This window comes from Cryptotermes secundus, unplaced genomic scaffold, assembly GCF_002891405.2.
Source record: "Cryptotermes secundus unplaced genomic scaffold, Csec_1.0 scaffold548, whole genome shotgun sequence".
In the NCBI taxonomy this organism is placed as follows: Eukaryota; Metazoa; Arthropoda; class Insecta; order Blattodea; family Kalotermitidae; genus Cryptotermes; species Cryptotermes secundus.
The window spans coordinates 2,076,475-2,103,752 of record NW_019732380.1 but is presented as its reverse complement, the minus strand read 5'-3'; the positions used below and the strand labels follow the sequence as shown (position 1 = coordinate 2,103,752).

The window sequence follows — 27,278 nt, the reverse complement described above, 5'->3', positions numbered from 1 at the left end:
CTTTAAAATGGCGGCTAGTATAGACGGTGTTTTTGAAGAAATTTTAAAATCATCGATATTATCTGCCAGAGTGTTGGTTGTGGGCGCAGGAGGTATAGGTTGTGAACTTTTGAAGAATCTTGTTCTCTCAGGTTTCGAAGATGTCGAAATTGTAAGTTTTAAGAATGTAATATATTTTATATATTCTTTCGGCATGCGTCACATCTATTTTTGGTGTTCGAGAACTCCAAGGGGCATATACTAGAGCCCTGATTATCTAGGCTTCATACATTTTATGCCCTGATAATAAGAATTTGATGCACAGATTCATTCTTGGTTACTGGTAATAATCATGATGAGCTTAAGCATAAAGTCAGGGGTACACTGTCTCTTATTATAAATTGGTTCACAGCTAATAAGTTGGCCTTAAATATCACTAAAACTAATATTATTAGGTTTGCTCTAAAACAGTCCTATAACTCTCTGGCAGTTGCTAGTGGGAATTTGTTTATAAATGAAGTTTCTGTGATAAAATGTTTGGGTCTGCAAATTGATAAGAATTTAGACTGGAAGAGTCATGTAGAGTATATTCTCCCTAAACTTAGTTCAGCTATTTTTGTAATTAGGAGTTTATCTTATTTTATGAGTAAAAAAATTTTACGGTTGGTGTATTTTTCTTATTTCCACTCTATTCTTAAGTATGGAATAATTTTTGGGGGCAACTCAACGAATAGTGTTAGAGTTTTTAAATTACAAAAAAAAGTAATGAGGATTATATCTGGAGTGGGACCTAGAGACTCTTGTAGGGATCTTTTTTAGGAAATTGAATATACTGCCATTGTCATGTGAATACATTCTCTCGTTGATGATGTTTGTGATTGATAACCAAACTAAATTTTGTTCAGGTTTAGATGTTCATGGTTTGAATACAAGAAATCGAAAGCAGTTATATTTGCCAAACTCAAATCTTTCTGCTTTTCAGAAAGGTACTATGTTTACTGCTATTAAACTATTCAACAGATTGCCCATAACCATTCAAAGCCTTAAAGAGGATAGAATTAGTTTTAAAAATAGGCTGTTTTTATATTTTATGAATAATTCCTTTTTTTACAGTTTCTGAATATGTGGAGCATAACATAAACAATTAGTTTTAATTATTTTTTATCTGTGTTTGTTTAAATTTTGTATGACGACCTTCATGTCCATTTGTTTGGACTTGTGAAATGAAATGAAATGTATGTATGTATGTATTAGAGTCGAGGTTAGGCGTGTGTTGCTCAATGAAGTGTCAAATCAAACTGTGTCCAGTGCTTCCGAACCGTATTTTAGGTCCATTGGTTGAATCTTAAGATCAATAATTTAATCACAGTATGGCCAGTACCTCAGGCTAATGCCGGGATGGTCACTTTGATGTGGATGTTGTAATAAAAGAGGAGTGGGTAATTTACATTTTTCTATTTTTCACTTTCACTTTATTTTAAATCCCATAGAACCTTTCAGTTTACGCATGCCATAAGATATAGAACATGTCAAAATACATAAAAAGAATGGACCCATCAACATGGAATACAGTCGCAGTACAAAATTTGTACATAAAATATTCAGATATGATCAAATTTATGCAGATATATGATTATCGTTATCACAATCATAAATTAATACAAAAGACCTATTCATAACATAGAATAATATTTAATGTGTTCAATTTGTCGGCCTGCCCATAATTGTTTCTACCATTATCTTACATTAAGTGTTCTCCTATTTGAGTGCAAATGCGTTCTTCAAATAGCGTATTTTTGTTAAGAATAAAGTCATTGAAATTTTGGCTGATGGCAAAATCTGTAATGGTGTAGTTGATTTTTTATTGTAGTTTTATATATTCTAATTCTTGTTGTTAGATGGTAAAAGACAGAAAGGTTCTGGACTGAATTGTAACAAGCATTACCCAAATTCAGCTTCCTCTTAATTTCCTCATGAATCAAATTTGGATTTGTTTCTGTCATTCCCAAATATTTGAAGTGTGCCACATTTTCAAAGGCTCTGTTGGCTCTCTTTGTATCATGATTTTGCCCTGCATCCTGGTCATGAGATAGCGACATATACTTAATCTTCTCTATGTTTACTACTAGACCAACCTCCCTACTAGCCTCACATTTGACCGATGTACACCAAAACATTTACATTAACACCAGGAAATATGGAAGTGTGGGCAGTTCCCACATCAGCTGTTGAAGCGAACAGGAAAACGTACGTAACGTCTAGAGCGTGTAGTTCGTTCTACAGGCGGTGGTGGTAAAGCATGCGGAGCCGTGGTTGGGGTTGCGTCAGCTGTGGGGTTGAAGGTCTTGGAGAAGACGGAACGACCGAAAAATTGGTGGGAATAGTCATGAATATGATGGACGGGGTAGCGGTCAGGGATGGTCCGGGCATTTAAAGCTCTGTAGTCACCACAGGGACACCAACAGCACCAGCTGTTTACTTGCCGTTGCTAAGCAGTTATACTTGCGTTGTCACATTTGCTTGAATGTGGGCAGTTTCCACAGAAGAGACAAGATGCAGTAGGCTGTAATTCGAATAGAGGAACTGTATGACAAAGACCAAGTGAGGGGGTGACTATGCTCTTGTACTGTTACATTTATTTGCAGTGTAGTGATTTCTTCCTTTTTTTATTTATTTGTAATTTCAGATTGACTTGGACACAATTGATGTGAGCAACTTAAATCGCCAGTTTTTGTTTCATAAGCAACATGTTGGAAAATCCAAGGCAGCAGTTGCACGGGAAAGTGCACTGACATTTAATCCCAATGCCTCTATCAAAGCATACCATGACAGTATTACGAGGTAAGAGTATACTATTTGTCTTGCCCAATTTAGCACCTTACCATATTTTCATTTATTTATCTTTTTTCACGTGTTCAATTCAGTTTGACCTAAGGAGCATAAATCTTGACAGAGGTGGGACTAACCATTTTGTGCCCTGAGCAAGTCAAAGGCCACACTTTCCCTCTTTCCTGCAGTTCATATTCTGTTAAGTTGGCAACATTCAGCAATATTTTTGGTTTTTAATTCATGGACGTTTAATTGTGATATGTGCCTCTGGCAGTTGTTGTCTTTGCCCTGCTTTAGTTCTGCCTGATTCTGTAATACTGTGATATTACACTTTGCCTTTATTGTTAGCGTGAGTAAACATACATATTTATCATAATTTTGTTACTATATTTACCTGCATAATCCCTTCCATCTGTTTTCTCCAAAATGTGTTAAATGTGGTTAATATCTGACAGTGTGAAAGAAATTTTCTCCAAATTGGAAACTCAGTATTGGGATATGAAAAATCAGCCACTGCTTTATCTTATTCTGTTCAGAATTTCTATCTTGTGCTGCTAGCAGAGTACTCAAAATGCCAGTGAAGGGTAAAATAAAATTATTGTAGTCATATAGTTGTCTAAACAAAATGGTAAAATGAGAATTATGGAAGGAAACAGGAAAATAAATTACTTGTATTTCCTCTTCAGTTTTAGGCAAACAGAAATTTTGTGAGGAAAGGAGGTATAGAGAATATTTTTAATTTCCTTTCAACTTTCTCTGATTAAGTTTTTATAAACAAGACGATAGCTGCCATGTTGCCTAATGCTCCTTCACATGCAAGCAGTGCTTTTTTTGTCTCAATTTTGACGACTTAAAATTCAAGTTGTGTACTTTAAAATATTAAACTTATCAGTAGGGCTCGGATTTCTATGACATGTCATATTTTTATCCTGGAATCTTTTCACATGTATAATTAAATATAAACGTATTTCTGACTCTTGTGAACATGAAAATACGGTTTTTATTGGCCATATAAGTGCATATTTGAACCATATTTTAGCTTTAGGTCATATTTGGGCCTGAAGTGATATAAAATCATATTTTTGGTCATATTTTAGGCGATTTTCACTTATTGCTCAGAAATATATTTGCAAATATTGGCAACGATGTTATTTGGAACTTCATTTCTTATAAATATTTGGCCTTGTGTAACGGGATTTGAAGGAATACTGTACAGTGTGAAGGGTAACGGTTCTTGACCTGGCGTAGAATCAGCCACTTTGAAAAGAGAAATTGCCACCTCTGCCTATGTCTGTCTGTCTGTGTCTCTTTTTCTTCTCCACTGCAGTGATACCTGAAGTCCAGTTTGTTTCTTGCATATTGGTGAAAAATTTTTCCATCCACAAAGCGGTAAATTTCTACCCTCTCCCCGAAACCCGTCCAATACAGTACTGTATTCATAACTTCAGTTGTTCAGTATAGTTTCAAGATGCCTATAGTCAAGTGCTCTAATAGCGTGAAGTTGCGTGGTTTTATTAAAGAGTTNGTAAGTGGTAGATTTGTAGCGAATGTTGTTGTTGGTATACTGAAAGATGACCAGCCTCGAGATATATTCCTATTGGCATGTGAGGTGTTGGAAAAAGTGAACAATTCTTCCATTGCTGTTGTTTTCGACAATGCGATGAATTTGCTGTGGCCAAATAAGGTAGAACGAGAGAATGTGCTCCTCTTCTTAGCGGATGCTGCTCCATATGTGGTAAAGGCAGCAAAGGGACTTCAGGTACTGTATCCCAAAATGGTTCATGCAGTGTGTCTCGCACATGCTCTGCATAGGGTAGCAGAAGAGGTGCGAGAGAGCTACTTTGATGTAGATAAATTAATAGCAAATGGGAAGAAAATTTTTGTTAAGGCTTCACTTCGAATGCAGAAGTTTAAAGAAGAGGCTCCATCATTACCCCTTCCTCCTAAGCCTGTTCTAAAATGATGGGGGACTTGGCTCGATGCTGCAGATTATTATTGCACACACTACAGTGTGATTGAAAATATCTTCATGAAGTTTGACAGAGATGATTCATCTTCAATTTGAACTGTACAAAATTTGTTTTCATCAACAACGTCAAGAAATCTAGCATACATAAAATCAAATTTCAGTGTGATATCAAAATCCATCATTAGACTTGAAGCTGTGGGCATGCAACTGTGCAATGCATTACAAATTGTTAAGAAAGTTGAAAGTGAACTACATCAAGCACAGGGCGAAGTTGCTGTGAAAATTAGTGCAAAATTACAAAATGTGCTCCAACGAAATCCTGGATATTCAACACTGTGTACAATTTCTGACATTCTTTGTGGCAAAGAAGTTGAATTTGACAACAGTGAATTAGAACTTGACGCAAGTGATTTGACTTGTTTTAAGTATGCCCCTGTGACATCTTGCGACGTAGAAAGGAGTTTCTCCAAATACAAGGCCATTGTTAGTGACAATCGGAGGTCCTTCAAGTTCGAGAATTTGAAAATGCATGTTGTCATTCAGTGCAACTCTACTGAAAAGGAAGATTAAGGTACCGTACAAATTATTTACCTGCAACTATTAGCACACTTTACTTTACTTTTCACGCTAAAATAAACAATACTTTCGTTCATGTTTTCTCTTTACAGGGTCAGCATTGTGTTGTGATGGATGCTTCACGGCTTAAAGACATTTATTCAGAAAAAATAACTTTGTACACTTTTCAATAAAACGCCATTCAGCTTTTCTCTTTATGGGGTCAGCAATGTGCTGTGATCGATGCTTCAGAGCTTAAAGATATTTATTCAGGACAAAATAACTTTGTAAACTTCTTAATAAATTGCCATTCTTAGGAATTTTTATTAAATATTTACTTATTTTTTGTGGCCATTCTGTCATATTTTAGGTCATATTTTGCCATTTTTAGGGCATAAATGCATGCATATTTTCAAAATTTTTAGGTCATAGAAATCCGAGCCCTACTCATCAGTATTGAATCGAGGAAGCTGCAGCAGACAGTTCTATACAGTACTGCACTCTCCCGAGGAGCATGAGAACTATATGCAACACCTGTCACACAGCCCAAAGAAATAGCAAGAAATAACACACAGCAGTGTACTGAACACTTTTGAGGATATGGCCAGAAAGAATAGAGAATAAATGACAAAAGAATTCCAGTAACACGATTGAAGTTGTTAACAACTTAGTATTTTTTCAGTTTTTTTAATGTAGTGGCTTCATTCTCTTTACAGCTCTGAATACGGAGTGAATTTCTTCAAAAGATTTTCATTGGTAATGAATGCCTTGGACAATCGTGCTGCTCGGAACCACGTCAACCGAATGTGTCTAGCAGCTGATGTTCCTCTGATTGAAAGTGGAACAGCAGGTTACGACGGTCAAGTGGAGTTGATAAAGAAAGGTCTGACACAGTGCTACGAGTGTCAGCCGAAAGCAGCTCAGAAAACTTTTCCAGGGTGTACCATTCGCAACACACCCTCTGAGCCCATTCACTGCATTGTCTGGGCAAAACATCTCTTTAAGTAATTATTTCAGTATGTAATTACCTTCTGTATGCACGTGTTGTTTTGGTCATACATATCTCTGTGTGTAGCACTATATCTAACTCTCATCAGTTTTGTATAATTTATTGCATCTGTCATACATAATAATTATAAAAGGATCAAAGAGTAGTACATTCTGGTTTGTAATGCTGTATAGTTCATTGGAAGTCCACCAGTGTTGTAAGGGGAACATACACCTGCATCTTCAAGATAAATGAACAAGTCAAGAAAGGAACAACCAGTAAGAAAGCCACCTGCTTATTGTTGGTTTTTGCTGGTCTTACTATTTGACTCTGAAGATGGAGGTAGTACATTCCTCTGAAATATTGGCAGACTTCTACCAAGCTACACGGCAGTACAACCCAGAACGTTATGTTCTTCACAGTTATGACTGAGAGAACATCAAATCAAGCACTGTAAAGGTATTATACGTTATTTTTTCCAGCCAGTTGTTTGGAGAAGATGATCCTGATGAAGACGTGTCACCAGATACAGCAGACCCAGAAGCTGCAGGTATGTGAATGTTTCTCAGTGTTTCTTGTCTGTAATTCTAAAACATTGTGAAGTAAGATTATGTGGAATGTACCTGGTAAGGTAACATACTGTGGCGTACTTGCTCCATGTAAGAACAGCTGAGCCACAGAAACAGCTGTTTCTAAGTAATACATGCAAGCAACAATGGAACAATGGGATTATGCAACTTGCTTCTAGGCAACGGCTCAGTAAACATACTTCTTCACAGGCACAATGATGTCACATCGCAACAATGCTTAAGTATCATGTGACGTGTGTTCTCTCTGTGGTCTGTGCTATGCAATAGTAGAACCGTGTTTTCTGCGTTGTCCATGCCGCAGCTACATAACACCAGTCTGCTTGCAGCTAAGAAGTTTTTTAGTGAGTTCGGAGGTTCCATGATGATTGAACAAGAAATGGCAAGAAGACTTAATAGTGATTTCAAGCGTTAGTTTCTATGTTTTAATTGCATTGCCAGGAGATACCTGGTGTGTATGTGTGTGTGTGTATAACAGTGAATTATAAAGTGCAGAAATAGTGATAGCTCTATAATTACATGTAATTACTGGTGGTCTGTATAAGGAGTAAATAAACCCATTCATCCAATCCAGAACCCACGTTATTAGTCACTAATACACTTAACAATGCCATAATACCCAAATACAAGATGATGACATGAATCAAAGTAACCTTTGACCGAATGTTTCTTGGCCATACATAAATTGAAGTCATTATTCTGATCAGGTGATGCAGGGGAGGATGCCCTCAAGATTTCCACAAATGAGAATGGTAATGTTCAGCGTGTGTCAACACGAAATTGGGCACAGTCATGCAAGTATGATCCACAAAAACTGTTCCACAAGTTGTTTCATGATGACATCAAATATTTGCTCAGTATGGACAACCTGTGGAAGAAGAGAATACCTCCAACACCCCTGTTTTGGGGGAATCTTCCAGATGCTGGTAAGTAGAGAAAGCTAAATATGCTTTGATAAAGTTGTGATTAGTTTAACAAGTCAACAGTGCTTTCTAGAATTGGCAAAGTGGTTGAATTATTTATATAAACATTTTGTTGAATTTCTTAGTTTTGAGGAAGATACCGAATATTGCATTTCTTTAGACCTTCCTTGCTTAACAGCTTCAAATTTCATCATCAGCATATCCAAATCCAGGAATCAAATATCCTAATACTCTTTGTATGATTTGTGATTTCGTTTATTTAAATATTTGGACACGTTTTAAAATGTTTCCATTATGTTCATGGGGCTTGTGGTAGTGTAGTTGGTTGAGGCACTATGCTACAAGCCAGGTGGTCTTGGGTTCAATTCTTAATGAGGTAATTTGATTTTTTAAGTTTACCTAATCATTCCAGCACACTATGGCCCGGAGTTGACTGAGTCCCTAACAGAAAGGAGTACTGGAAATTTTCTTTGGATGTAAAGGGCTGCCAGTGTGTAAGGCTGACCAGCTTACTGCCATCTGTGAGCCGACAGTCTATAAGATGTTGGATTCTTGATGTCTCAGCCCAATTGGCCTTCACAGCTTCTAACAAGGATAGCTTTAACGTTTTACCTTCTACCTTCCATTTTGTTCATGCCATGCTGGTGTTTTCACATTCAGTGCTGTATTACGTCTAGTTTGCTTGAAGTGCTTGAAGACTGTTCCATAATGTCTTTAGTTGCAGGTAGCAGCAGAAATGAAAAGGAAAGTGGATTGAAAGATCAGAAAATGTGGAGTATTGCTGAGTGTGCTCAGATATTTGCCAACAGCTGCAGAAATCTTAAGAACCAATTTGAGGTAGAAAAATGCTTAAATCTTTATATTTTGGTTTAGCTCTAGTGTTACCATTATGTTCATCAGAAAAGAATGTCAGTGTTTTTACCATTATGCAGAAAAAACATGAATGATTCTTTCTATACAAAGGACATGTAGAATCTGTCTCTTATATGTCTTACACTGGTATTCCATTCTATGACAGGATCAGTCATAAATACCTTTCTTGATTATTTCAGGTGAAAACCATAACTCAATCAGTTTATTAAATCAGTCACACTACTTGTTTTGTTCTCTTTGGAAATTATCAGGTGTGTAAGAATAAAAAGAATAAAATATGTTTATGCCGAATTGTATGTTGAAAATAGGTCCATTTATCAGTGTCATAGGTTTAAAAATTGTGTGTATGTTTAGGGGTGATTATACAAAAATATATTTACAATGTTCTTGAATTATTAAATTTGTCAAATGCTCTAAAGAGCAGAACGTTTCAGAAACTGGATCTATTTCCATCTTCAGGTGATAGGGTGGGAGGCACGTGCTCAGTAAGCTCTGTAAGGAAGAGCTAACCTCAGTCACAGATTGTGAGGTGCTATGTTCTATATATTATTAGATGATGCAAAGATCCAAAATCTCAGCAATCCTAAGTGTTACATACCTTAAAAAAAAAAAAAAACGAAACATTTTAGTCCGCAAGCCAACTATACTGACCAAGCGACCACCGCTTGTCGGCGAAGTTTAGTGCCAACTTTTGTGGATAGATGGTGTCGCGTGGTCAGCGTAATGAATTCCCACGGCCGTCAATTTCGGTTTTCTAGACTGGAGCCTCTATTTCCTTGAAATAGCTCCACGATTATCATCACAAGGCTGAGTCGACCCCGTTCCAGACCCACTACTACTCCGAAAAAATCTGGTAGTGCCGGGAATCAAACCCGGACCCCTGGATCTGTAGGCAGGAACGCTGACCACTAGACCACAGAGGTGGTCGTTACATACCTTCATCAGAACTATTTATAATTGACAGACATTTTCCTGTTAAAGGATATTTGTGCAGTGTTAAATAATATTAATTACAACAGATTTCTCATCAAGCAGTTCTGGCCTTAAAACATTTTTCACAGAGACATAATACAGTAACATTTTTGCTTTTTAAGATTAACTGTGGCCATGATTTTTGACCTGTGGGTCATGGGAGTGCCCTACTTGGGTTCCTGAGTTAAAGTAAATAATTTATAAAATTACATGTCTGAAAAATCACTTCTGTTCATAACGAAAATAAGCATCTTTCAGCTGCATTTGTTCCTGTTGCACAGTAGAAGGCAGATTCTCAATTATTTAAAGAGCTGATCACAGCGCAGTTCACCTGGCCAACTGATTATTGTTTCTGTTAATGACTTGCTTATTATCCTTCAGGGAAAATTTACTCAAGACATTTGAAAATCTCTGGATTATGGTAATTGAAATAAGTTTCTAATTGCTGGTAGCTGTAAACTAGCCATTTTTGTATATCAAGGGCTGTAAGTGAGGAACATTCAGTCCATACTGAAGATCCAAGATGGCTGAAGTTGATTTGACTCAGCAGTCAAGTGTTGTCATAGATGGGTTATATTCTGTGTGTATGGAAACAATCTTATCTTCAGCAGCATAGCCTTGTTACTATAAACACTGTTTCTACCCCATCATTGGAAGTGGTATTCCATGATGCACTTCAGTAAGCAGTGAGATATTTTCTCTTCCTGTATTTATCAGGGTTGAAGTCTGTGAAGGACTTATCTGGAATGCTATGAAGGTTCAGTTCTGCTGCTTGCAGTAGGTCGCCTACCTCACCTGGGCATGTGGGCTTTCTGACCCTATGAGCCATTCTGACAACTGGTGATCCCTGTTATTCCTTGTTTGCTCATGGGCATATTCCTTTTATATCTTACAGAGGAATAATATTATATTTCAACATCCTGTTGCATTGAGGTATTATTCAGTTATATGTACACCATCAGTAATGCAAGAACGATATTTAAAATAAATAAAATAGAAGACACCTAAAACATATTCTTCACTAGAAGTGTAGTTTTTATACTTTAAAATGTTATTAAATGTTATAAAATGTCATTAAGACACTACATGTATATAATTTATACTAACAGTGACTATTAAATACTTTAGAATATCTTTAATTTATATCATATGTTCTAATTTGCAGCATGTTTTGGCCACACATGGGCCATCATCTGGCAAATTTTTGATTGATGAGGAGACAACTGTACTGTTCACTTGTCTTCTCTGCTCTCTGGCACGTTGTTTTTCTGTTGTGTCACATATCTAGAACTCCATCATTTCTTTTTGCAGCTATCACAGTTTTGTATGTTTTCTCTTGTAAGTTTGTCTTTAGTGCGGTCTTCTCGTATATGAGAAGTGACAATGTACATAACGTGACGTGGATGGTGCAACGCTCTGTAAACACNAGAGGTGACATAACATCATCAGAGCAACTGCTGCTGCTACGGTAACAGGCCAGTCAACACTCCGTCCCCCTCCCCCACAGTGACGTAACAGGGGACACTGTGGTTACTACACAGCAATAAACAAGTCTCGGCAGTGTTCCCCAGCAAACCTGATGTTACGCAACAGTGGTAGTTATCATGTAACTGTTTTCTGTGTTGTCAGTGCGGAAGCTACATAACAAGAGAATTACCAGAGTAACCAGTCACACCTGTGTGGAGGCTGGGTCAAATACCTCCACCGTGACCCCGCGAGTCATAGGAGGCGACGAAACGGGAAGTCTCAAATCTGAGACAGTAAAATATGGTCTCGAGTACTAAGTGACTTGGACCTGAGAAAGACTGTGCTGCTAAGGGCCAGCAGCATATACAAAAGACAGACTCGTCCTTTCGTCAGAGATGGCGCCCCACAGAAACAAGACCGTAACTGTCAAACAGTAATAAATATCTGGTCATGAGCTGCAGATGGGGCTCGACACCAATACTTAATGACTGACTGACTGTCAGTTGCAATGTGACTTTGACTTGAGTAACCAGTCAGTTGCAGTCTAGCATTTGCCAGAGTGAGTTGAAGCCCATTGTTATTGAGTTGTATCATGTGAGTGGAAATGACTACAGAAGAAGTAATTGTGATACTGCAGATGGCAGTAACTGTGAAATTGTAAATTGTGTAATTGTGAGAGCGAATGTGCAATAAATTCGTTATATCGAATACGGTGTGAAGTTATTTGTCGTGTGACACACACCCAACACGTGACGATATATTAAATAATTACAGAGGAAGTATTTTGTTCAATCATCATTGTATGTTTGTATGGTGTTGCAGTCCTTGAAAGAGGATGATCACTTGGTTTGGGATAAGGATGACAAGAATGCAATGGACTTTGTTGCATCATGTGCCAATATACGAGCTCACATATTTTCTATACCTCAGAAAACCCGTTTTGATATTAAATGTAAGTATAATGTTCCTCAGGTTATAGTAATACAATAGGAAATAAATAAATTGTAAAGAATTGTAAAGAAATAAATTGTAAACTATTGTCACCAGTTTCATTAGTGCATTTTGTTTCTCAAAGCTATGGCCGGCAACATCATCCCTGCAATCGCGACAACAAATGCCATCATAGCTGGCATCGTAGTGCTGCATGCCTTCAACGTGTTGAAGAATAATTTTGAGAGTTGCCAGACAGCATATTTAAGGCCAAAACCAACCCACCGAAACCAACTGATTGTGCCAGAGAAGTTTCTGAATCCTCCAAATCCAAAATGCTATGTTTGTTCTCCAAAGCCTGAGGTTTGTTTTTATAATGTCTGTTATTAAAAGGATATTGCTAATTGTATCTTAATACATTTGACCTTATTTCTTGGGTTCTAGTTGAATGCTGACTTAGATATTTGAAGGAAGTGTACCATGAAATCACAGATAAACACACAGAAGACTGATATATTTGTACAGCTGTATGATAGCATACAGTTCATATGTGTGTGTGCGCCTAGTTGTTTCTCCTCCCATCCTCATATGAGGTGCCTGCTCAGTTGGGTCTGTTAGATAGGGCTAATTCCAGGACAGTCAGTAATCTTATTTTATTGATTTTAATTGTTTCTTGCATCCTGTTGTGTATTTAATCAATATTAGAGTCAATTTTACTGACTACACAACACGTTTTTATTATTATCACACTACATGTTTCAACCTCAAGCGGTCATCCTCAGGTGTATGAACAACTGTATAATTACACGCAATCACATTCATTTTTCCACTTATTTGACGCTGCATCTTATTCAGGCTTACGCTCAATGATATATCAAGCTCTTCTTATAAAACACAAGTTAAAATTTAAAATTTTAAAATTTCGTGAATCGAAGTTCGACTCAGATCACTGGTTATACTTTCACTTTCACTTGTTTTTCAGTCACTTCCTACTTATGCTCACCACTGTGTCCAGTTCACTTCATCTAGTTTAATTACTACCACTGGTTAAAAGTTCATGAATTAAAGTTCAACTTTATTATATTGGTTGCACTTTCACTTTTTTGGGAGATCTCGCTGTTCTTCCGCGTCCTCTGATGCTGCTGGATCTGTTAATGATCCTTGTCGTGATGGCTACACCTGAGGATGACCTCTTGAGGTCGAAACATGTAGTGTGATAATAATAAAAACGTGTTGTGTAGTCGGTAAAATTGACTCTAATATTATTTTATTGACTTCGGTTTTCCAGTGATTGGAATTAACTTTTTGTAACATACCCAGCTGAGTAATTGGCCTTCACTGGAGGATGGTAGCAGATCCAGCTCTTGAAACATATCTCATTTCAGAATAATAGATTATACACAAAGCCTAGAAAGCTGACAGTGTTGAGTGTAATGATTCATTGTCAGGACCCTTTAGAATTGGCTCAAGTGCATTATGTTTATGTTACCAAATTCTTAGCTTGTGACGAACGAGGACGTGAATAATGTTTTTCAGGTTACTCTCTGTGTTGATGTAAACTCCATGACAGTAAAGGATTTAGAGGAGCAGGTGCTGAAAAAGACACTCAACATGGTGGCTCCAGATGTGATACTAGATGGAAAGGGAACTGTAATCATTTCTAGTGAGGAGGGTGAGACCTCAGAGAATAATCCAAAGAAGCTTGGTGTGAGTTACTTTTGTTTTTATAGGCAGATTGTAATTTTATTCCTTTATAGAAGGAATACTAATCATTAGACTGATGTTTCATAGTTTGCAAGACAGACAGATTTTCAAATTAAATAATTAAAGAAGAATTGATTATGTTCCAGTTTTGTGTACCAGTATACCAATTTTACTGTATGACTATGCTTAAAGGAACCTCAATTCTCTTTCTTTTTAGGAACTTGGAATTGCAGATGGAAGTATTTTAAAGGTGGATGACTTTCTTCAAAACTATGAACTTAGTGTTACAATCATTCAAAGGTAACTGAAAAGCTAGCTGTTGAACATATTGTTTTCTATGCAGTACATGTGCTGTTAGGTCCTCGGAACTCTAGCCGTGGCAGAGGGATCATACCATCTCGCGTGGAGCTGGGGGGGCAGTCTTATTAGCTTATGTCAGTGTGAGTACTACCAGTTTGGAATGTAGCATCTTGGAGTGTGGTCATGTGTATAGTAGTTAGTTATTTTGAGAGGGTGGGTTTCCCTATGCACCGCGACCAGTTTGATCTATTGTGCTTCCCTCTATGATATTCTATCAGTCTCTTTACCCTACCGATAAATGGTGCGTACCATCAGTCCTGCCGAGCAAGCGAGTTCGGCCACTTGCTTAGCTGTGTCTATAATACTTCCCCCATCTATTGGAGGCCTTAGAGGCTATTGTTGGGCGGGAAACGTCCTGGAATTTGGCTCAGTGATCCCCTTTGGGGATATGAGGTTCTTTTACGTGCCGTAAAGTTACGACACGGGACACACAGCTTAAAGTCCCTCCCGGAGGACTTGTTCCCTGAATTTTTCCGCCCTTAAAAATTCGACGACCTCTGCCGGGTATTTGAACCCGCGTACCACGAGTCGTGAGGTGGGAACGTTACCTCTAGACTACGGAGGCTGCCAGGTGTATAGTACGTTGTGTTGCTTGTTTGTTGGTCTCTGTAGGCAATGTTTTCTGCTTGAGGAGTAGCTCTGAACATCATCACAGCAAGCGTACAGCTTTGCGTGCTCCACAACAGTGTTTACCTTTCTGCTGGCTAAAGTTACGAGGCACTAACTATAGTATTAAAGGAAATTATATGATTAATTGTTCCCCGTACTTCTTGTGTGTGTGTGTGTGTGTGTGTGTGTGTGAGACAGGTTATTCACATTAACAGCTATGCATTGCTGACATTGCATATGAGTAATTTTCTTGTATGTTTGTGCAACAAAAAGTAATTTATTTTACTGCTGCAGTATTACAAACAGTAATTTGTTATACACCTGGGGTAATTATGTAGAAGCACAGTTATTTCACATGTACACTGCCACAGCTGTCCGATGTAGGTAACCTCAAATTGAAGTGATAATTTTGAAATTAAAAACAAAAGTGTTACTAAACTTAAGGACAATTTTCATAGATTGAATCTCAAACTTTTGAGTCTTGAATTTCCTTTCAGGGAGGCATACCAAACATTGTTTCTTTTAACATGGAAACTTTGCTGTTATTATAAATTGTGATATTCATAAACCTTTATATAATGGGTACTCATGCTTATCTCTTTGTGTACAGGCTAGTTCCAAAGGATGGGCCTGATTTTGAAGTTGTTGCTGATCCATCACAGCTGAAACCAAAGGATGATGATAAAGTAGAATCATCAACAGCTAATGGTATAAATTATTTTCATGCATGTTGGGTCCTCTCCTTGAACAAGTCATGTTGTTGTTTTTCCCATAACTAATTTTTGTGCTTGTTTACTCAGTATGATGCAACTCAACTTTTAGATAGGACAATAATGTAACTGCTTTTTTAAAGCTTATGTAAGCAGCACTGGAATACAAAGAAGTTTCAGATTTAATTTTACTGTGTGTAAGGACTGCCAAACCAAAAAAATAAAAATACCAATCTATATTGAAATTGTATTTCATCAAACAATTAGTGTGTGCGCACAAACATTTCAGTGAAAAATATTGAACAAGAAGCTTAAAATCAAGTAGCATTTATGTAAGATTTGAGGCTTTCACGGCGGTGACTATGAAGAAAGCAGTCTTCTGGGATTTGGCACCGTGTATATGTGGTGTTAACCGACGTTTCGGAGGAACGTATCGCCTCCATCTTCAGGGTAGAAGAAAAAATATAAGAAATCTGCAAGCGGAGAGACCGTGAGAACCGGTAAAAGCAGACAGTCTGCTTTTCTTATATTTTCTTATATTTCTTATATTTTTTCTTCTACCCTGAAGATGGAGGCGATACGTTCCTCCGAAACGTCGGTTAACACCACATATACACGGTGCCAAATCCCAGAAGACTGCTTTCTTCAAGTAGCATTTAATTTAACATATTCAGTTTATTCACATTTTTAATGACATTTATAATATGCTACATATTTTACAACTCTGATCCTGTAAGGTGTGAGAGTTGTTCAGGTGGATCCCATATGCAGCACTGCTTAGTGAGTTAGAAATTGGCAGCATGTCTAAGATAAATGTGAATTGAAACTCAGTATGATAAGTAGCTAATAAATCACTGTCTTTAGCATGTACCCCCATCTGGCCATGTCATAACTCAGGCAGTTAGTCACCAGCTTCTCACCATAGAGAAATGCATGTATGGTTTTGATGGAAAAGACAGAAGGAAAGAGATCACTAGGGAGATCTAGATGTAGGTTGGAGGATAACATTAAGATGAATCTTGGAGAAATAGGATGGGATGGTATAGACTGGATTCATCTGGCTTAGGATAGGGACCAGTGGAGGGTTCTTATGAACATAAGATCGAAAAGTTTGTAATGATGATACATCAATACAAATATTATGTTTTTTGGCAATATCCATCTTCCTGTTTTTATTTAAAAACACAGCATTTTGGAGACTGGAGTCTGTCTCTGTCTTGAGGTAAAACCTACTCTCTTAGACACCTGTACCAACACCATATAGGGTATACAAGCCAAGCACAGTACAGACAATCTGCAAGAAGTCAAAAAACAATCGAATCCAGTGTAGATTGAGTGGGAAAATTTGTGTTTCTTGTGTTGGTACCATATGGAGAATTTGTCTCTCCAGTGCTGACTTCTATTCCGATAGTTCTCTGATGCAAAGCCTCATGCATATGGAGTTTTTAGTATTTTAATGTGCTGTAGCGTAGCTGGTTGAGGCACTATGCTAAAAGCCGGAAGGTCACAGGTTCAAGTCCCGATGAGGTCATTCGATTTTTTTCAATTGACCTAATCCTTCCAACCGCACTATGGCCCTGGAGTTCACTCAGCCTTTAACAGAAATGAGTACCAGGAATTAATTAAATAATTTTCCTGGGGAGTAAAGGACGGCTGGCGCATAAGGCTGATAGCCTTATCACCATCTTTGAGCCGATCGTCTAGATAATATGGGCCCCTCAGCATCTCACAACCCTATGGGCCTTCACAGCCTGTTACAGGGATACCTTTCCCTTTTTTTCTTTTTAGGTGAACCAGATCAAGATGATGATATACTACAAGTGGTGGAGGAAGATGATGATAGTTCCCAGCAGTTTGATTCCAAGAAGAGAAAAACAGATGGTGAAACAGAAGGTGGCATTTCAAAGAAGCGCAGAACTGAAGATGTTATTGTGGTTATTTGAGAGGACAGGTAATGGCAAGTGTTACAAAACTGCAGTTGGTATAGTGATAGGCCACAGGCTGGATGGTCTGGGTTCGATTCCCAGCAGTGCCCAGACTGACCCTGGGGCCTACACACCTTCCTATTCATTGGGTATGGGGGGCTCTTTCCCTGGGAGTAAAACAACAGGCATGAAGCCAACCCCTCACTTCCATCTAGTGCAAAAGTTGAGGAAGGTGGAGCTATACCACCACACTCTCATATGTCTTTATGGTTAGTGCTTAAGTAATTAAGCAGAGAGATAACTTTACTTTTACTTCTACATGCTGATTTTAAAGACAACAATTTTATTCCTACAGAAATTGATGAAATGCACCAAATAAAAAAAGAGGTGGTTTTCTAAGGCAGCTATGAAAAAAATGCCAGTCGAATGTAAGTGAATGAAAGTATGTATAAACATTAAACTCTTATTATGAAGTTCTGCTGTAAATTGCTTTTCAAATTAACCATATTACCACTGAATGAAAGTGGGGGAAAAAGAAATAAATACAAGTTTTTTAAAAATAATAATTATAATTTATGAAATATATTCCTTTACATGATCTAGCACACATCTTACACCCATACTGTGTTAATACAGTAAATTACTGATTTAATGTTCTCAATTTTAGTGAATTTTTTTTTCTGGCTCAAAACAAAGGCAAGTATGAAAAGTGGACTATTTTCTTGTATTTAGTGAATTTAAATTATGTTAATGCCCTCATTCAGCATGAGAAGTTTGACCTTTCAGAACTTGTACCTCAATTTACTATGATTGTTGGTGATGGAGCAATCAATATACACATTTTCTCTCTGCCAGAAATTGTTTCCACACAAAAATTATATTTATTACAAACATCATTTATTATTTTAGAAATCAATTTGATTCTGCCGATTATGTAATGATATTTACACATATTTTTGTAGAAACTGCTCCTCTGTGGTCTAGTGGTCAGAGTTCCTGGCTGCAGATCAAGAGGACCTGGGTTCGATTCCCGGCGCTACCAAATTATCTGAGAAGTAGTTTTTCTGGAATGGGGTCCTCTCAGCCTCGTGAGGATAATTGAGGAGCTATTTCAAGGAAATAGCGTCTCCAGTGTAGAAGCGAACACACTCCACATCCAATCCCGGATATGACGTCACACCGCCACCTCCACTACCCCTCCCTCTTACACCACCACCAACAGGGATACCAACTCCACGCAAATTTCCTTCCAGATCAACTACCCTTCGCCTTCTTACGTGATAAAACGTATACCTTCCTCTCACACGTTCATCTCCTCTCAATAAAATAAAAAAATGCCTTAAATATGTCTCCTTCTGTCCATTTATATACCTATTCAACTTGTACAGTAAATATACTATAGCATTATCCACCAGACCATTACCAATATAAAACACTGCCAATTTTTCTAGGTCTCGCTGTCCTAAATAACTACAAAACGTTTTCAGCAGTATATATCTTGGCCATTCTCTCCTTGGTCCCACAATAGCCTGCGCATACAACCATGGATGACGAATAAATCTTCTTACGAGGTCCTCCACGGGTCCCGCCCTTTCCATGGGCTTCTAGACAGTCCCTCCGTAGACCTCGGCACCTGAACTTTTAATAAACATCCCCCGGGATATAGGAACTCGGGTGCGCTACAGTAAAAACACACAATTCACATCACATCAATTCTCCTCTTTATTATGACCATACAATACAAAGTAATAGTACCATCTAACCCTCATTGACACCTCTGCATAATACATTGTGTGTGGATCCTTAGGATCAAAATTCTTTTCATTGCTAAACGGCCCAAACTGTACACTCTCTTCCAAAAAAACTATTACATGGCTGCATCTTAATAACACAGTCCTTCATTGGCGTCGTCTTATCACACAATATGCTCGTCTCTATACCATTCTTACACTTTGGATAGAAATACACCCTCTTCTTTAACCTCCTGCTCATCTTGTATGTTCGCAACCCATCTACAACATCCATACAACTGAACACTTGACTACCAATATATGTCTTATCAAATATTATACGCCTTGTTTCGTCAGGTTCATTCGGACTTGCAATATATACGAAATTTTCTGGATCTGCCATCATTTTCTTATGTTTCGGACTATCCATTTCCCTTACCCTCGGAAACAATTGTGGGGAACAATTGCACTGACCACATTACACCTTCTATCTGCAAAAGTTGGCACCAAGTTCTCCAACAAGCAGCAGTCGCTCAGTTGGTATAGTTCACTTGCGGACTACAGTCCATGGAGAAACTGCTCCTGTTAACTATTCATATAGAGAAATTTGTCATTATGTACTGTTTTATATAGTAATTCTCCCAAAGACTTGTTAATAGATGTCATCTGTATGTCATGCAAGCAGTGAAGACTTAAATTTGATCACTTTCATTTGTGTTTACAATGAAGTCATTCTGTATCTCCCATTTCATATCATCCTCAGCCTAGTCACTCCTAGCAGAGCATATGAAATTATTGAATATATGGCATAATGCATACTATGATCTGTTTCGTAATTAAAAGCCTTATTACCATACAGTGCTCTGATGGTAAATAATAGGAAAGATATATGGGATCACTTCTTTTTAATTTTAGAATCTGAATTAAGTGGTAAATAATAATTCAGTGTTTGTTTTTTCAGTGCATTAACGTTCATATATCATTTAAGAGATTAAAATGGCCTGTTGTTTACATTTTTTGTGAATCTTATTAAAGATGTATACAGAAGATTAAAGAACATGTTCATATGAGCGTTAAGTAGAAGTTTATTAAAGATGTGTCATACAAGAAATAAGTAACATTATTGTTTCAGTGCTTTTAAGAAAAGCATGTGCTTTAGTTAATCATGTATAATGTTGTATTTTAGCGTCCTGTTGCACTTATTCGTATCCATAATTTGTATATATAACCCTTCTTTTAGTGCATACAGTTTCACTTGTCACTTCACACTACATGTTTTGGCATCATTCTGCCATCCTCAGGTGTATTAATCACGTTAAACCATTACACTGCCTGCCATCAAGTGTTCATTTATAAAATGATATAAAATGTGTGTTCGTCATTGTTCAATAATAAATTTATATATTAAAACTTTTTAAGATCTATCATGTCATATATAAAACTCATGTGTAATGCCATTCATCCTCTATGGGAGTCGTTCTTCTTATGTTTTAATTGTGTATATACTGTGTCTTTCTTATGTGGCTGCATGCGTTGTATTGCTGGACGTATGTGGCAGAATGATGCCAAAACATGTAGTGTGAAGTGACAAGTGAAACTGTATGCACTAAAAGACGGTTAATATATACACATTATGGATAATCATGTATAAATATGTGGTCTGAAATGTTTGGTCTTTGCTGTATGGCCCTTATAAATTTATTGTATGTTGACAGATCCTGGGACTGTGTTCTGCAGGGGTCTGTGTTATATGCAAGGGTAAGTTGATTAATAAGGTGGATTTACATTTTTTTTTTTTACATATTTATGTACTCCCTGTTACATAGCCTCATTGTCAGTCACTGAAATAAATGTGTTCATTTGAAAGAATCAGCGACTGCACTTGCCAAATTGAGAACACAGGACATAGTGATGAAATCAATGACTTCCCAGTAGATGTCACAAGGGAATTACTTTGAATAGGACAGAATGGAATATAAAGTAAATACAGATGACTGAAAGAACTGGAATCTAGAAATTATTCGATCATGCCACATATTTTTAATTATTCAGTAATGAATTTTACTGCAAATAAAACACCTGAGTAAAATATCCAGTTAATATTAAGGTGTACATCATACTTACTAGCACAATTATTTACTGTCCTTTATTTAAGGTTTTCATTGTGGAAATCCATTATTTTGGGGGGCAACACTGAATTGGGATTTCACTGTAGCCACTCACAGTTTATTTAATCATACCTAATAGATTTTGGTAGTGGTACATTTGTTAAGCCACTTTTGTTTTGTGCACAGTTCATATATAGCTGTGGTGAATAATGGAACATCTGAAAGTCCAGACTGTAAATTTCATAGAGTGCTTTGACTTCTTCTGGAATTAGTTGCTGAAAATATTGACAGGTAATGTAGAAATCAGTCGAGCCACCAGAAGTTGGTTGAAGATGTTGAAGACTGACATTTAAATGTTCTAGTCCCATTTCACATACCACTCTAACTTCTTCATTTGAAAAATTATCCATTTTTATGATAGCATCATAATCAATACTACAAGGCCTACAGTGATCACTGTAACGGTTCCAATGGACATCATATTTGTTAGGTGATATTATTAATAACCATTCGACAAACTCTTTAAATTTTGGCACAATGGAAAGTTTTTGCTGCTGGTGGCTAATATGAAATATCTGGCTCCTATTCAGTGATGGCCTTGTGAGAGCAAAAATTCGGGGAACATATATCCAAGCTTGTGAAGTGAATCTTGAAGTATCTTCAATTCTATCACGGTAGGCAGACACCAGACGTTGAAACGGATGTCTCACCACAAGTAATCTATAATAATCATTTGTTGTGGCTATTCTGTGAAGTTCTTCTGCATTCTTTGGAGATAAAACTTTTATTTCCCTGTTGTGAACATAAAAACAGAACATTATCACCAGTGCCACCATCATAACCATTATAGATTAGTGTTATTCAGCTGTTTGGACTCAAGATTTTTATTCATAGATATGTGATTTTTGTTTTTATGCTTTATACTTTTTACAACTTTTGTTTGAAACAGTTTTTATTCTGGTGACTGCTTAAGCAAGTTGTGTGTGAATTATGTGTGAGACACATGCAGAAACACATTTTGAACTTCATATAAAGTGTCCATCACTTTTGTCTGGGTTTAACAAAAGTGGAAACGTACTGATAAGTTTTAATAAAACTCTGCAGTGCCAAATTTCATGGTAATCTGGTTAGCAGTTCTCAAGTTGTTGCATACAGACAGGTGACATGGCAAAGCTAATTCATGTATTTTTAAACCATTCATTTTGAATGAGCCAAGAAGAATAAATATTACCTTAACTGTGTTTGTTTTAATTTGTGCCATATTATGTATTTCAGCCATTTTCAGATAATTATGAGTATATAATGAGAACTTCTATGAATTTTATAAATTCTCATTATGTTGAGATTGCAGTCTGTTTTTATCATATTACGTTTCTGTTCTTAATCTTCTAGAATCATTCTAGCTTATTTTTTGCTAACAAATAGAACTGATGAAAGCCCAATAATAAGAATGGGTAGTAGTGAGTGTAAATCTATGAAAGAAGCTTTTCTTAATTTGGAAAGAGCAGCAAAAAAGATGAATCTACAAATTAACCAAAATAAAAGAAAGTACATGCTGGTAACCAAGAAAGACTGTGCTAATGGACCTACATATATTGAAATTGGCTCATATAAATTTGAGGTTGTATGTAGTTTCACTTACCTTGGATCAGAAGTTAACTGTAAAAATGATATCAGTGATGAAATAAAAAACCGTGTACTTGCGGCAAATAAATGTCTCCATGGCCTTAGGAAACACCTGAAATCCCAGTTAATACCCAGGAAAACGAAAACTGTGATGTATAAAGTACTTATAAGATCAGTGCTATCTTATGCCTCTGAGGCCTGGCCACTGTCAAGATCGGGTGACAGACTGTTAACTATATTTGAAAGGAGGATCCTAAGATATATCTTCGGACCAATGGAAGAAAATGGAATATCGAGGAAGAGGTATTACCACGAGCTATACAAACTATTTAATGAACTAGACATTATTGGATTTATAAAGATGAAAAGGCTTGAATGGGCTGGACACATAATATGTGCCAGCGAGAACAGAACCATCAAGAAAATGTTTAATACTAAACCAGAAGGAAATAGGAGAGTGGGAAGACCAAGGTTAAGATGGGAAGAATGTGTGTGGCAGGACATAAGAATTTTGGTTGTAAAGAACTGGAGGAATGTAGCATCGAATAGGGAAGAATGGCGAGCAATCCTGAGGAAGGCCAGGGCTCACAAAGGGCTGTCGTGCCAATGATGATGATGATGATGATGACGACGACTAGTGAGCGTAGTTATTTATCTAGAACAAGAATAATATATATTTATAGAAGTAGTGGTATCCTTTCAAGTCTACTGGTATAAAGAGAGTTAGGCAGTTTTGTTTACTCAAATAGAAAGCTACCAAATTATTAAAAGGCTAGTCTGCGGAAAAGCATTAGAAATGTGTGAGTTTACTAGCTATTTATCATTTATATCAGACCCTTCAGGCAAAACTGTGAAAGATAATATTAAAATTGATTCTAAAAGATACGTTTTGAAGATGTGAACTGGATTCAGCTGTTTAGGATAGAGCCCATTAATTGCTTATGGTGGTAATCCTTCAGGTTCTATGACATGACATTTTTTGATTAACTCAGTAACTGTCAATTGCTGAAGAAAGACTCTGTTCCATAGAATTCAGCTTGTGTGAATATATTATATTGCCCTGCCAGCAAATTTTTAGTTGTAGACATGTCACCAATAATTCTGTATCATGTTTCAGGTGGTCAGCCTATGTCTTATTCTAGTTGAAGAATTAAAACAATCTTTACCTGTAATATTCGGCAATGTGTGTCCTGTTGGCAAGGTGGCTAAATAACGCAATCCATGATGTAGAAGCAACTTTGTGAATCCAGCAGTATAACAGTTTATGTTCATGATTTACCAGGAAGTGACGACTTTGCGGTAATGTCAGGCCAACATTGATATGTGAGCAGATGTTTCTGATTTCTTCTGTGTTGAAAATCTGTGATGTCTTGAGAGAAAGACAGACATTTATTGGTTTGATGATTTGCATCCATTTTTTTATACATCTTAAATACTGTATATGCATAATAAAGTATCATTCAGAAAAATAAGCATTTGATACTTAATTTGCGTAAAGTTTTCATATGTTTGATTTCAGAGATTTGAAACATGAAAGAGATTGTACTCTTTATGGCCACCACCCTATTCATATAGGACAGTCAAAACCAATAGTTTGTCAGCTGTTTAAGCCACTGGGTTTTAAAGATACAACAGATAAGCAGATAATGTTTCCCCACAGAAGGCTGACAATCTACAATTTTTGTGATGTTTAATATTTATTACATCCTGTATGAATTCTAGAACTGAAAGCTGAACATATGTATGAAAATCATTATTACCAGAGTTCAGCTTTTTCGCCATTTAACAGTGCTTGGCAAAAGTTAAAATGACATTAACAAGATTAATTTTTCTTCACACTGAAGTTTAGTATTTCAGTTACAGTCAGAATGTGCTTAACATGACATTAAATAACAATACTACTGAAAATTTTCCAAACAGAAAGTCATTAAGATCACTTAAAAGTAGTGATTTAAGTTAAGACTTTTCTTCCAGCTTCTACAGTTTGTGGAAGTATATGTCTTCCTCCCAAGTCTGAAAAACTAGTAGGTAGAAACAAAGTATTGTATTTACACCTACAGATTCTGTGTAGCACTTCTTTGGTTGTACAGTGGAGATGTTATTTTGAAGCCAGTTTAATTTCTTGGATATCATTCTGTCCTTCCTGTCAAATTGAAATGTATCTTTAGATATGAAAGCTAAATGGAATGGTACAATTAACACAGCTGCAATTAAAGTGTACTTAGCAGCTTTTTGAGCCCGCACAATGTAAATGTAATTCATGGTTTCATTCTGATTGAAACTTGAGATTTATCCCTATTTGTCTGGTATGGAAATAGTGTAACACTGATATGCACACAAAGAGAATATTGTACTCGTGTAGTTAACTGTTCTGAGGTCTTAAGGAATCACTGTAATACTGGCAACTGTCAGTTCTCATGTTCCTATGTGGGAGGAAGGAGATACTGGAAGGGAAGTAGGTGCCTGATAAGATGGGGTATATCTTACTCCAGCAAGACTTGACAGCCAGTTCACTAGTCTGGAAACCAGATATGTTAAAAACTGAACATAATATGGGGGTTAGGGATTTGAATAGGTTAAAAATGTTTAAGGTTATGTTGATCAAAAACATTGAAAACAAGATGCTATGCATTGCCTTGGATAATATGGAAACTCCCATTTCTAAAGAAATTTTTATTTTCTTAGCCTTTCACATCAGCTGATACTGTTTGTGTTTTGTGCCAGTATTGATCATAATGTAGCCTGTGTTGGGGGGGGGGGAACAATGAAATATGCTAATCTCACATGTAAATAATAATATTCAACCATTACCAATCAGAAAAAAAAAAGAGTTCATTTTGTGTTCATTATAGAAACATTAATTCCATTTTAAGACTGAATGTTGGTAACATTAATATTAATACTGTAGTTTACTGCAGATGTAATTATATCCTGAAATAGCTCATTCCATTGCACATTGAAGTGCTTCTCAGTAAAGTTGCATTTTAATATTCTCGCATCGAAACCACGGCGAGATACGAATTGTTCGAAGCGTTGCATGACAACAGAAGGTTCATTACTATAGGATTCTGACGATGGTGTATAACACACTGATATATTGGGTTTTTGGACTTTATCCATCGTCCTGGTTTTTAAGATAACCATTATTTATTATTAATTTTTATTAGTTATCTTAAAAACCAGGACGATGGATGAAGTCCAAAAACCCAATATATCAGTGAGAAGGTTCATTGCATAGCAACCACCAAGGTTATAAAAGCCCAGCTTCGACAAGAGGAGTCAGTTGAAATATAGCAGCCGCCGTAGCAACAGTGAAGTAGTGGATAATAATTATACTCGTAAGTGTGTAAACACATGTGTTCAATAAAGATTCGCTAAATCCGAGACCCACCTAAAGTTATTTGTCGTGTGACATACACAACACATTACAGTATTTAAGTATAATCAACTAGCACACGCAAATGAACATTTTCAAAATTTGTTAAATGCATTCTGTAGAGTATTTCTCTTTTGGTCACATGACCCCTGTAAGTTGAAAATGTATTTTACGTGATGAGTGGGCAGTTATATTTTACTAGATGACACAGTTAATCAGTTTTGAGTAGAGTAGAGTAAGTGTGATTGAAGCAAAGAAAAATTCTACAATTCGGAAATTGTTAAAGAGCTAGGAGTTATTCACCCTGACTTAGTGTGCATTATAGATATACCAGAATACATATTAATTTTATTATTATGAATTTGAACAGCATATCCTAAATTCCAGTTTCTGTTAAACATGTGAAGTTCAGAATTATTTATCTTGTTTACCTTTGAAATTACATTATTTTTAATTAGCATTATGTTGAACATTGTATGTACGCAGCAGTAGTGTGTTTTACTGTGTGATGTTCAGTCACAAGGTCATCACTGTACACTTGACACCAAGTCCATTTTGTTTGTAAAACAAACTGTTCTGACCATTATTTGAACATCATGTATATTTGCAATGTAACCTGCACAGCCGTGAAAGTTGCCAGTAAAATTAAAAACAGAAAAATTGAGTAATTTAAATTTGGTTATAAATGAGGTTTGCATTAAAATTAGTATTTGTGCTCCCCATCAACTGGGTCGGAGTTTAATTCTGATGCAGTGATACTGGCACTGGCTCATGAGTGTTCACAGACTGCCAAAGAAAGGCCTATAGAATTATAAGGCAATAGGATGCTACAGTATAGAACCACAGTATTTTTTGGCATACTTGCAAGAAACAATGTGCAGGAAACCTGCTGCTTGACTGTAGTATTTCGTGTTTTTTTGCAGTCCTCGGACAAATGCATGGATCGGACTTCAAATTAAAACATGGCGGTTTCCTTCCTAATCATAACATACTTAGTTATTTTGCGAGATTTGGTTTCGCCATGCACATGGACAAAGACAGATGATAGAATAACAGCA

The 27,278-nt window shown here is 36.7% G+C and overlaps 2 protein-coding genes across 5 annotated transcripts; one reads left to right on the top strand and one right to left on the bottom strand.

Moving 5' to 3' along the window:
• On the top strand, positions 1–24,026 carry LOC111867611 (SUMO-activating enzyme subunit 2). 2 transcript variants are annotated; one of them, XM_023857606.2, is made up of 15 exons: positions 1–151; positions 2,666–2,820; positions 6,049–6,336; positions 6,803–6,870; positions 7,615–7,833; positions 8,549–8,667; positions 11,965–12,094; positions 12,218–12,435; positions 13,609–13,779; positions 13,994–14,076; positions 15,356–15,453; positions 17,244–17,406; positions 17,736–17,808; positions 20,826–20,868; positions 23,962–24,026. In XM_023857606.2, exons 1-12 carry the CDS (start codon positions 8–10, stop codon positions 17,396–17,398), a joined length of 1,848 nt encoding a protein of 615 aa, XP_023713374.1. In that variant the 5' UTR covers positions 1–7; the 3' UTR covers positions 17,399–17,406; positions 17,736–17,808; positions 20,826–20,868; positions 23,962–24,026. The 2 variants fall into 2 exon arrangements, with proteins under 2 accessions (XP_023713374.1, XP_023713373.1); XM_023857605.2 differs by lacking the exon at positions 17,736–17,808.
• LOC111867612 (carbohydrate sulfotransferase 11) lies at positions 21,128–27,278 on the bottom strand. Of its 3 annotated transcripts, XM_023857609.2 has the most exons (4): positions 27,082–27,278; positions 24,903–24,987; positions 24,011–24,213; positions 21,128–22,010 (listed from the first exon to the last, which is right to left on the bottom strand). In XM_023857609.2, exons 2-4 carry the CDS (start codon positions 24,975–24,977, stop codon positions 21,341–21,343), a joined length of 948 nt encoding a protein of 315 aa, XP_023713377.1. In that variant the 5' UTR covers positions 24,978–24,987; positions 27,082–27,278; the 3' UTR covers positions 21,128–21,340. The 3 variants fall into 3 exon arrangements, with proteins under 3 accessions (XP_023713377.1, XP_023713378.1, XP_023713376.1); XM_023857610.2 differs by lacking the exons at positions 24,903–24,987; positions 27,082–27,278 and adding an exon at positions 26,652–26,753; XM_023857608.2 differs by lacking the exons at positions 24,903–24,987; positions 27,082–27,278 and having other exon boundaries at positions 24,011–24,310.

Coding starts and splice junctions, on each gene's coding strand:
- LOC111867612 (XM_023857608.2), bottom strand. CDS start 24,291: ATGCATATACAGTATTTAAGATGTATAAAAAAATGGATGCAAATCATC. Junction 22,011..24,010: donor CACATTGCCGAATATTACAG/GTAAAGATTGTT, acceptor TGTTCACAACAG/GGAAATAAAAGTTTTATCTC.
- LOC111867611 (XM_023857605.2), top strand. CDS start 8: ATGGCGGCTAGTATAGACGGTGTTTTTGAAGAAATTTTAAAATCATCG. Junction 2,821..6,048: donor TACCATGACAGTATTACGAG/GTAAGAGTATAC, acceptor TTCTCTTTACAG/CTCTGAATACGGAGTGAATT. Junction 12,436..13,608: donor TTTGTTCTCCAAAGCCTGAG/GTTTGTTTTTAT, acceptor AATGTTTTTCAG/GTTACTCTCTGTGTTGATGT.